Genomic DNA, 12,137 nt, shown 5'->3' with positions numbered 1-12,137 from the left:
TAAACGTGTACTTTTAACACTTATATCATAAATAACTATTTATTCAAAAGTTTATTGCGATCATCAGTTGTAATACGATTAAAACCGGAAAAAAATCTTTCTCATTTTACGTTAATAGAAACGGGTAAACACATTATTTTTGCAAAGTTACATTTTACATACATATTTTAGTTTTCCGTGGTTAGCTTAATTTTAATAGCCTCACCGAACCGAATGTCAAAACTCTTCGTTATATAAATATTATCCGAAACACTACTGCACTGCTGCTTGAAACAAGAAAGTTTGGTATCAGACTCCAGTTTCATTTCTCTAATCTCTGTATTCATACCTACGTCCTGAATCTTATTTTCAGTAATGACATTAGGAAATTGTAACAAGATGTGAAAAATGTAAATACTATTAAAGAGTTAATTTCATTTTAGTCATAATGCATATAGCACAGAAAATGTTGATATACAGTGATGAGCGCGCTAATAACCGGCAAAATAGCTCAAAAGATGGAAAACATAATACATTGCGAAACAAAAAGAGATGAAACTAGTGGAGGTGGAAATTATCGTTAAGGCCGCGTCCCACGATCAAATAATTTGATCAAACTGGTTTGAGCAAACTGAAAGTGACAGTTAGTGACGTCACATCCTGAGTGTTCATTGTGGATAATAATGAAAAATTTTAATTTTAAATAAAGTACAAACAAGTTAGACAACTCAATACAAAAAATTTGATCAAACTAGACTGATAGTGAGAGCACAGATTTTTAGAATTTCAAAAAAACTGCAATTGTGACGTCACTTTGACGTACTTCTTCAAGTACGTCAGGTTTGCTCAAACTGTTTGATCAAATTATTTGATGGTGAGACGCGGCCTTTATAAACGTCTAAAATACCATTACATTACATAGTTTCTCACCTTTAGACGTATCAGAGGTATGACAACTGTCACTGTGAGAGTAGAATTTTATAAAATACTCCTGTCACAGACGTCTACAGGTGGAAAACTATGTAATGTAATGTTAATTAATACGTTTATAACGATAATTTCCACCTCCACTAGTTTCATCTCTTTTTGTTTCGCAATGTATTATGTTTTCCATCTTTTGAGCTTTTTTGCCGGTTATTAGCGTGCTCATCACTGTATACCAAAAACCTACTAAAAAATATTGCTTACTAGAATTAAAAAAAAATATATCAAAAATCTATCCAAAAAGTAGAAATCTGCTGAATGTGGCAACGCTGTTACAAAATAAACACCACTGTCCAACTCAAAATTCAATTGTCAAATATTCTTCTTCTTTTCAATTAGCCTTGTACCACATATATTAGCGATCTACATTATGTGTCGCCATCTCTAATTCCGGAAGCTCACTATATATATGGAACCAATTTTTTCCATTGAGTTCGCAGCCCATGTTTTCACTTGTCTATCATTGTCCATCCGGGTTAGATGTCCGAACCATGCCAATTTTTTCTTCTTGATTGAGTCGAGTATCGGCTTGATTTTGAGTCTTTCTCTTATTTCTTCATTTCTGATTCTATCTGTTCTTTTTACTCCTATCGTTCTTCTGAGGTATTTCATCTCTGCTGCCTGTATTCTGCTCTGGTGTCTTTTGTTTAATATCCAATTTTCTGCTCCATATGTCACCGTAGGTCTATATATTGTTTTGTATATTGTCATCTTGGTCTTTGTTGATATTTCTTTGTTATTAAGGAATCCTCTATTTAGTGCTTGGAATAGTTTTCCTGTGTTTTCCATTCTGTTGTTAAGATTCCATTCTATGTCTCCTTTGTTGTTGATTACTGTTCCTAAGTATTTGTATGAATTTGTCTGTATTAATTGATGTTGGTCTATCATTATTTCTATTTGATCTTCCGTCCCTTGTTTCCTTGATATTTTCATTATCTGAGTCTTCTCTTTGTTTACGTTTAAGTTGTATTTGCTTGCTTCTAGGTTCCATTTCTCTAAGTTGTATTTCAGTTTTTCTGCTGTTTCCGCAATTAATACTATGTCGTCTGCAAATATACACATCTCAGCGTTTATCATTTGCATTCTGTTCCAACCGATGCAGTATTTCTTGAAAGTTTTCTTACATTCTTTCACTATCTCATCTATTACATTTATGAATAGCACTGGGCTGAGACTTCCCCCTTGTCTAACTCCTTGAGTTGTTTCAAATGGTTCTGACTGTATATTTAACATTCTTACTGTATTTGTTGTTTTCATGTATATACTCTTTGTTGCTTCTATCAGTTCTTCGCTTACTTCCTTCTTCTTTAGGCTTTCCCATATATCTTTTCTTTTGACTGAGTCGAAGGATTTTTCCATGTCTATAAAGCTCAGGTATATTTCTCTATTTTTCTTTAATGCTTTTTCTATTACTTGTTGCATGGTAAATATATGGTCTTGTGTGTTGTGTCCTTTCCTGAATCCACTTTGTACGTCCTCTAATTTATGTTCTATTTCTTTTCTGATTTTCCTTTCTATTATGGTTTCGTATACTTTTGCTGCTACACATAGTAGTGATATACCTCTATAGTTCTTACAGTCTCTTGTGTTTCCTTTTTTGTATATAGGTATAATTACTGCATTTGTCCATTCTCTGGGTATTACTTTTCTCTTCCATATTAGGTTATATATGTATAACAATTTTTCTTTTGCTTTTATTCCTATATATTTCATCATTTCTGGTGCTACTTCATCGCTTCTTGGTGCTTTTCCAATCTTTATCTTTCTTATTGCTTCTTCTAGTTCTTCTTTTTCTATAGTTTCTGGATTTTCCGTGTTTCTTATGGATACTCTCTTTATGTGGCTTTCCTTCTCCATTGTGTTCACTTGATTTCCATTCAGTAACAGCTGGAAATGTTCCCTCCATCTTTCCATTATTGTTTTATCGTCATTTATTATTATTCCTTCCTTGTTCATTATTTGTTTCAGTTTCGTTTCTTTGTTGCTTCTTAGGTTTTTCAGTGTTCTATAAAATAATTTTACGTTTTCTGTGCTGTTTTCTTCCATTTTTTCTCCGAATTTTTCCCAACTTTTCTTTTTCTCTTTCCTAACTATCTCTTTAACTTTTGTTCTTTTTCTCTTATAATTTTCATATTTTTGTTGTGTTTTGTCTTGTATGTATTCTTTCCATAATTTCTTCTTTTCTTTTATTTCTCTTTTCACTTCATCGTTCCACCAAGACGTTCCAAATTAACCCTCGGTTAGTGTTCTGGGGTAGGTATATACCATACCCCAGGTACTCCTTTTATTACTATAAAATCGAAAATATATTAGGATGAATTATGTTTAACTTTTAAATACAAGACTTTTAGAGTATAATAACTTATTTGACTCATAAATAAGCAAAAAACCAAGATTAATAATTTTAAATGATCAAGAGTAAATAATTTTTAAATTTCTACGTTAGTTAATTTGGGGTATGGTATGACATACCCCAGAACACCTCTCATGCTAATTTATCTGTGCACACTAACACAGGGTTAATATTGAACAAAATGATCAATGTATGTTTCTACCTTCTCTATCAGAAAGAAAATTGATTTTCAAAAATACAAAGTATCTTGCTATATGTTGTAGTAAGTGAATCTCTAAAAAAAATTCAGATTTTAGATTCCAATCTGATCATCAATATATGGAGAAAATATATGAATGAGTTATATTAAAAACCACATAATATATTATCCACTGAAGTACTTTTGAGAAACACTGTTTAAACGAAATATATTGTGTAACATGTTTGCTAACAAACAACTCCTATATGAGCCTCATCGATTTTTCTCATACACAAGTGTCACCCTTGAGCTGGAGATCGTACTGCACATAATGGCAATCTAAATAGATGGTCTAAAAAGGATGAAACTTAAGTACCCTCTTTATAATATAAGCAACGCCTTTGGGTGTAGGATTACTTAGTTATTTTGTCACAAAATAGTAGAGGCTGGTACAACCTCCATGAAAACGTTATGTTATTTTTGACAAAATATTGATATAATATACGCTCTGAGCTTCGCTGGTGGCGCTCCTAGCAGATTACAAAAAAGTAATTAAATTGTAATCGATTTTTTTAAGATTTTGCTAATCATTTTGACGTTCTATTGATAAAATATGAATTTCTTACTTCGGATACTTTCACAATTATCATGTAGATGGCGCTAAGATTATTAGATTAATTTATAATTACATTTTACGGAACATTAAAAAAACTTAAATTCAGTATTTAAAACGAAAGTATATTTAAGGTAAAAATATATACCACAGCTTTGACCAACTAATATTTTTTACAATTAATGTGTTTAATTTTATTTTTAAATTAATCACTTTGACATTTATGTCAAATTTCCAGTAATCGTTTACAGACTTGCCACTACTTGCTCGCGAATTTGTAAATATCCCCTCTACGTACGAGCTCACAGCGTATATCAATCTTAAAATCAGTCATTTTAAGAACCACATATTATGTCAGTTGACGTCATTTTAAGAACCACATATTATGTGGTTCTTAAAATGACTGATTCATATAACAAATGAATAATGAACAGAATTATATAGAAAAAAATTTAATAGTTAATGAAATATATATAAATAAGCAGTGAATATAACATCATTCCTCAGTAACAAATTTAGGTTGAAGTGAGTATTCCAGATTCGTCAAGGTATTATCTAATTGAGAGAACAATACCTTAATCGAACTCATTATATCAGTAAAATCTTGTAGAGCTACCACCATTTTGTACATTGTATCTCTCCACTCTCCATACAAACTGAGATGACTAACAGATGCCTCTTCCAATTGAGCTGTCATTTCAACCACTTTAGAAATATTTTCTGATTCCACAAAGGGGAGTAAAGTCTGCAAAATTCGAGTATGTGTCTGTAGGGTGTCTTTGATCTCAGGGTGTAACTGCAATATATAATGTCTTTTTGCCTCAACCTCGAGTTCATCTGCTCCACCAGCTGGGTCGAGATAGTCGTTTAAAGTTCCATAAAACTGCAACATGGACGTTATTGTTTCTCTACAAGTGAGAGCTGTGGTAACGAATGTCTGAACTTGTGTAAGGATATTTGTTATTGTTTGATTTTTGTCGGCAATGGTACTGGGATCTCCTGAAGGAAACACCTTTAATTCCAAAGCTTCTATACGTTTCTCCAACAAATCCAGGTTAATTTCCTCCATTTTTATTAGCAAAATAGTTTTTGTAGAAGTTACTGTAAACTATAACCCTTAATTATAAATATTTTTATAAATTTACAACCTTAAATAATTATTAGTCAACATAACAGATTCAGAATAAATGTCAAAGTGACATTAGTAATGTCAAAGTCAAAATTGACATTCGTAATGTCAAATATACTTTCAAATAAATATTCATTTAATAAATTTGTGATTTTTAACAATTACATAATTCAAGATAAACCACAAATATTGGAAAACACATGTAATTGTGTACACATAATTGTGTATTACCTACTTATTGAATTGAATTATATTTTCTATCAATGAATTACGCCACATGTGGGCAACTTACAGCTCTATTTTCAGTAATCAGTATTGCCCTGCAAAGGTGTTTCAAAATTCCCTTGAGCCATGGCAGTCTTTATTTGCACACATGTGGCAACATTGTCCACCTGTCAAGTAGGGGGCCTATTTATAACAGAGCTCATATCGGAAAAAATACAATTTTAAAGAGTTTTAATATTTAATTAAATTATCACAAAATATTATCTATTTTACACAGATAATAGACACAACCATTAGTGAAAAATACACTTATTATAAATATGTGATATTAAAAAAAATATTTTAAAGGAAAAGGTAGATGATCAAATTTAAACTCTTGAAGAAATGCATTGGGCATTTTGAAGTTTAGATATGTTTCTTTTTTCTGCACTTTTCTTTTTTATCACTTTTACCTTTGGTTTGTCTTTGGTCAGATTGTATTTGATCTTGAATTAATTTTCAGCGAAAATTTTGTTTTCGTTTATAAATTTGCAAAGTCTGTTCGTTCGTTTGTTAGTTCTTTCGTTCGTGCGTTGCCGTCCCTGCAATACTTGGATCAGATCTACCAATGGACCCCCATATGTAGTTTGTCTTCTGAATCCAAATCTGAAAACTGCATTTCGATGTCTCAAACCATCTTTGAGATAACCGACCTCAAAATCAACTTGCATCTCGGGACAGCAAGTTAGGGTCATTTAGCAATTTTTATATAGCGAGATAATTCTACAATGGCGACACTACTAAAAATCCATTACATAATTCTTATTAATCCATTATTGCATAATTCCTGTCATTTGACATGTTCTACGTGTTCCACTTATTAAAATGCCCAGTTGGTGATAAATACCAGTCTGATTTTTACATGAGCATGAGAGTTTAATGAAATGGTAACAAATCAATTGGAAGTTCTGTTCGACAAAACGTTTTCGTAGTTCCACAATTTAAACAATTTAACCTGTTCCACAATTAAAACTTCCCCTGTTCCAGTGTTCCCATACGTCAAAGTTTGTCCGACTAGACACCGTTAAGCTATTAACAAATTTTCAGCTTGCTATTAATCAACTTTTTTTGGTACGCGGAATCCAGAGGCCTATAAGCTAAACGTTCTGTCTTTCAATGTTTGGTGTATCAAGTGTTTTGTAATTTAAATCGGGAGCTGGGCCTAGATTCCGTGCACTGTAGATATGTACATGTCGCTTTCTATCGATATTTGAATATCAAAATATATGAATTTTTAGCTTTAATTGAATTATTTTCTAGTTTTGCTCTAGTTTATCAATTAGAGTATAACCTAACAAAACTAGAAAATAATTTAATTAAAGCTAAAAATTCAAATATTTTGATATTCAAATATCGATAGAAAGCGACATGTAGATATCTACAGTGCACGGAATCTGCTTTAATAAATTAGCTTCAAGTTTAACAATCAATTTGAAAATGATGTTTTTGAACTAATACTGGTGTTTTCGACTTCAGAATAACAAAATATTTTCAATTTGTAATCAAAGACTTATATTTTTGAAATTGTTGTTAAGGCCGCGTCCCACCATCAAATAATTTGATCAAACTGGTTTGAGCAAACCAGTGATGTGGGAGAGAAGGGATGATTTTGTATTTACCATTGATATAAAAACACCCTATTATTTACTAAATGGGACCACTTGATTTGACACTTTAGTGCTACATCCAATATGGCGACGGGCAGGTTTTTATATGTTATATATGGAATATGTTATTAATTAGTTATTAAAATTATTAATTATTTATATATTTATATAATGTAATATAATTTTATAATTTTATATTTTATATAGAGCAGAATAATTTACTACCAAAGAGTTGTTCCGCCATATTGGATGGAGCGTTCTTGCGAGTGAAACCGAGCCCATCTACTTCTGGGAGAGATTAAATATCCAGCACGCAACCGCGCTGTTGCCAGATTTACATAGCGGGAATTTTAAAATTTCTAATGCGAATTGGTTTAAAATTTGACATCCGAATCTTAACCTTACTTTTGTGATTATTTATTTACAAATATTATGTAAATAAATTGAAACAAGTATTGTATGTACTGTGTTATAATTTAAAACGCTTAATTATGTTAGTCTTAAAAAAATTAAGCTCAAAAGAGATATACTTGTTTACAGTGCAAATTAATGGCAATAGGGATTTACGATTTCATTTGCAGGAAAAACATGGGCAACCTACCCAGTTGGTAAAATTTCAATTCAAAAACTCTTTAGGTAGGTATGGAATAACTTCCACATTATTATTTATTTTTTAAGTATTAAGGTTGATGTTGATATCAAAGGTAGTTTTATGTAGGTAGATACTAGATAAAAGTAAGCTATAAGTAGTATAACCACAGTATAGGAGGAATTCCTCCTATACTGTGATATAACCAAGGAATATAGACTGGTATAACTTCCCATGTAATAATCTGTTGTTTTTGTAGATTTTACTGTGTGGATGGCACAGGAAGAGAAACAAAATAATATTCAGTACTGCAGTCACAGGAGTACAAAAACATGAAGCATCTTATTATGTATGTATGCCATTCTCAAACAATAATTATTGTACAAAACAAGATAAAGATAGAGACACAGCTTTAAAATCCCAAGGATCCTGCGAAAAGAAAAGTGAAAATGTTGTCTCAATTAATGTAGTATAGATAGACATTTTTCTTTATTTTAGTATTAAATAATTATTTAAAATATTAGTATGTAATAGTTTTAATAGTATTAATATGTATTGTATGAATAATTCCCATCATGTATCTGCTAGCTACAGCAACAAAATAAATAAAAATGAAAAAACATTTCAGTGACGTAGCACCTTTACTTTACCTGGCGGCGAGGTGAGTTATTAGGTAAATTCTATTTTCTTACATAATATACTTAAAAATTAATGGTGGTATTATTATGGTTTATATTGAAAGCCAAAGCAATTAAAATAATTTTTTGTGTTAATTATTTAACACATTCACAGACACGACTGCATATTAAGTCATTTACTCCATAAGAAGACGTGGCTACAGGCGAAGCGTGTCCGTAAAGGTGTTAATAATAATATTTTTACATCTATTGTGTTACACATACATTTTACTATTAAAGACAATTATGAAAATGTCAAAAACGCCCACAAAGTGGCTTTAAGTTTTATTACACAGTATGTGGACTTCAAATAGGACGATTATGTTAAGTATGAGCAGAACAAAGACTAACAATTAATGTTTTATTGTCATAGGTTGTCTTTTTTCATTATATTTAATGCATCTTTCTTTAAAATTCAGTAATCTATATATTTCAAATCCTCTAACTGACCAGCCAACAGAGTGAAGTCTAAATGACATGTTTTTTTTTAGTCTTAATTGGTAGGAGACGTAAACATGACCAAAATATGATGTCAGGTTTAATGACCAATTTGCCATCAATACATCACATCTAACTTGAATGACATTAAATTGAGCAATTAGTGACAACGTTTTATTGTGGTAATTTTGTGACGTAAGACATATAAATGACGTCTTTAGGATGACATTTTGAACATAGAAAGACATCTTTATGACATGTATTTACGTCATATTCAATTGACATCTGTATTACATCAAGCTAGTTTTTGGGTGTACACAACTAAACAACAGTTTTTTGATTGATAGGTTTATTTCGTTAAATCAAAACTTAAATGAATATAATTAAAATAAGATAAGAATAACAAATATGATTTGCTACCTACAAATGTGTTAGGGTTAAAAAATACGTAAAACATGACATTACACACTTTGACCTAAATCTAAACTAAGAAGTTATTATTGTTATAATCGGACTTAAAAATATAGTAACAAAATTTATGAACAGGTTTAAGACTGTTCAATAAAGTAATTCCTAGCTATAAAAATAGTTTTTACTTATTATATATCGATACATTTTTGGCAAAGTAACGTAAGTGACATTTTTGGGGAAAAACATGTTTTTCCATTAAACTAACACTATTATTGTTTAGAAGTTACTGCCAAAGTGTAGTAGGCCTAGAATTACTTTAAACATAATATATATGTATAGGCTTACTACACTTTGGCAGTACCTTCTGAACAATAATAGCGTTAGTTTAATGGAAAAACATGATTTTCAAAAATGTCACTTACGCTACTTTGCCAAAAATGTATCGATATGTCGTATACAAAAGAAGTAATTAAATTCTTATAAATATATTTCCGAAAACATTTGTATCCTGTGCCGCATATGGTTGATTTATTAATTTTCATTATAAAAATAAAATAAGTACATAATTAAGATATTTAATACAAACAAGACAGTTCGAGAATTAATTACTAGACTAGATTACCTAGAGAAAGAGGAGAGAAATATGATTATGTCATCATAACAGGTTTGGATATAGACACTGAGGAACCGGAAGTGTTAAAATTGTCTATGGGAAAAATGATAAACTTTACAGATACAAGTAGAGATTAAATCAGCTCTTAAGATAGAAGAGAGAACATCTCTGCATTTCGTGTACTAATCAAATACATACTAATATATCTAAAAATATTTAAACTGATTGTTGTGCAGGAATATTACAATACATACAAGTAAAATATTTTAAAACACATTATGGGCATATTCAAAAATGTAAGTAAAATATTTACATATATACAATATAATTTAAAACAAAAATGTTACCACTAATCCATTTTTTAAATATTATTGAGAGTTGATTTACTTACAAGAAAAGAAAACACGATCATTAAACACTCCTATGACGTTGATTTGAAAGATGAAGTGAATGCTTACAGACCGGGTTATGTCCAATATTATTTTACAAACAACGGGGCATACTAATTGAATCGTTTATTTCAGAAAGAGGTCAAGTGACAAATCTTGACAAAATGATTGCAAAAAATTAATTTTTTTTCTTAAACAATTTAACAAGATACATTTTTAAAAAATACAACATTTTTTGACAAATACTCCAGGTTGCTAGGTAGAATTTTTATTTTATAAAGTGATTGTTTGTTGAATGTAAACAGTGTGTAAACTTGATTTTCTCAAAAGTGGATACTTGTGACTTGACCCCTTTCTGAAATAAACGATTCAATTATTGATAATCCTCCCGAATTAAACAATAATGATTTTTGTCTTATGTGTTTCCATGAATGCTGTGCAAAAGGAAATATTAATTAAGTTTGGTAAATCGCTTATCGCAATTGATGAAACTCATGGGCTCATTTCTTATGACATTGAACTTATGATAGTATGGATTTCCCATTGCTTTCTTATGTTCAAATACAAAAGATACTTTTATTTACCAACTTTTTTTGAAAAAATACATGAGTGTGCTGGTATTATATAGTCAAATGTTTTCATATCAGACATAACTAACACTTTTTACAATGCCTGAATGTAATGGGTTCTGTTCCTAATAGACTGTTATGTCCCTGGTACATAGACAGGGCATGGCAAGTAAATCTTAATGAAATATCTGATTCTGAAAAAATCCTATGTATACCAGACATTGAAAGAGCTGCAATACATGTTAGATTTAGATATGAGTATTAATAGGTGTTTGGGTAAAATTCTAAATGATGCAGATACATACAATTTTGGTAAGTATTGTAATACTGTAATAACTTCCAACAATGCACCTATTGTTATAGGAAGGGTTATGGAATTAAAATACCAATAATATGGCCATTGAAAATCAGTTGTTATTGTTTTTAAGGAATAAAACTGTTGAAAGGGTTATAAAGCTTAAAAAAGGTAAACCTGTTGAATGCTCCATAACATCTAGATACCGAGCTGTATTAGCTTGCTATTTTACAAGATAATAATGTGTTTATACTAAAAGAAAAAAAACTGAATACCTTGTTCAAACACAAAAATACTTGCTGCTCTAAAAAACTAAATGCAATGTCTGCAATATATGTATACATTCATTTAGTTGTTCCTGTATAGATTATTCAATAAAAAATAGCATATATAAACACATTCATTATATAGCAATGCAAGATACTGCAGATCGCATTCAACCTAAAGACTTTTCATTTTCTAAAAACTAAACGATGTCAGGTGATGTTGAACAGCTGTTTTCTTATATCTCTACTATGTACTCCTGTGACTGCAGTACTGAATATTATTTTGTGTCTCTTCCTGTGCCATCCAGACAGTAAAATCTACAAAAACATAACAGGTGACTACATGGGAAGTTATACTACTCATAGCTTACTTGTATGCGCCATTCCACAAATATACGTCTGTTCCAGACCATCGCAACAACGAATATTTTAATGTGCAACATAAGAAGTATGAAGGTAAATGGCTCTAAAAATTATTCCAATAAACAAGAATGGAATTTGCAATTTAGTTTAGTACTTCTTATGTTGCACACTAAAATATTCGTTGTCGTGATGGTCTGGAACAGACGTATGTTCGTGGAATGGCCTCTATCTAGTATCTACCTACATAAAACTACCTTTGAAATCTAACTTTTTGATATCAACATCAACCTTAATACTTAAAAAATAAATAATAATGCGGAAGTTACCCATACTTGCCTAAAGAGTTTCTGAATTGCAATTTTACCAACTGGGTAGGTTGCCCATGTTTTTCCTGCAAATGAAATCCTAAATCCCTATTTC

At 30.6% G+C, this 12,137-nt stretch overlaps 1 protein-coding gene across 1 annotated transcript; it reads right to left on the bottom strand.

The window, feature by feature from the left end:
* Positions 1-4,543: 4,543 nt before the first annotated feature.
* Positions 4,544-5,347, bottom strand: LOC126885670 (uncharacterized). Its single transcript, XM_050652362.1, has one exon. It carries the CDS (start codon positions 5,174-5,176, stop codon positions 4,604-4,606), a length of 573 nt encoding a protein of 190 aa, XP_050508319.1. The 5' UTR covers positions 5,177-5,347; the 3' UTR covers positions 4,544-4,603.
* Positions 5,348-12,137: the final 6,790 nt, after the last annotated feature.

Source organism: Diabrotica virgifera, chromosome 5, assembly GCF_917563875.1.
Source record: "Diabrotica virgifera virgifera chromosome 5, PGI_DIABVI_V3a".
In the NCBI taxonomy this organism is placed as follows: Eukaryota; Metazoa; Arthropoda; class Insecta; order Coleoptera; family Chrysomelidae; genus Diabrotica; species Diabrotica virgifera.
The sequence above is the reverse complement of the archived record's forward strand: the minus strand, read 5'-3'. Positions and strand labels throughout refer to the sequence as shown.

Excerpts from the sequence above, each read along its gene's own strand:
- LOC126885670 (XM_050652362.1), bottom strand. The coding sequence starts at position 5,176 with ATGGAGGAAATTAACCTGGATTTGTTGGAGAAACGTATAGAAGCTTTG.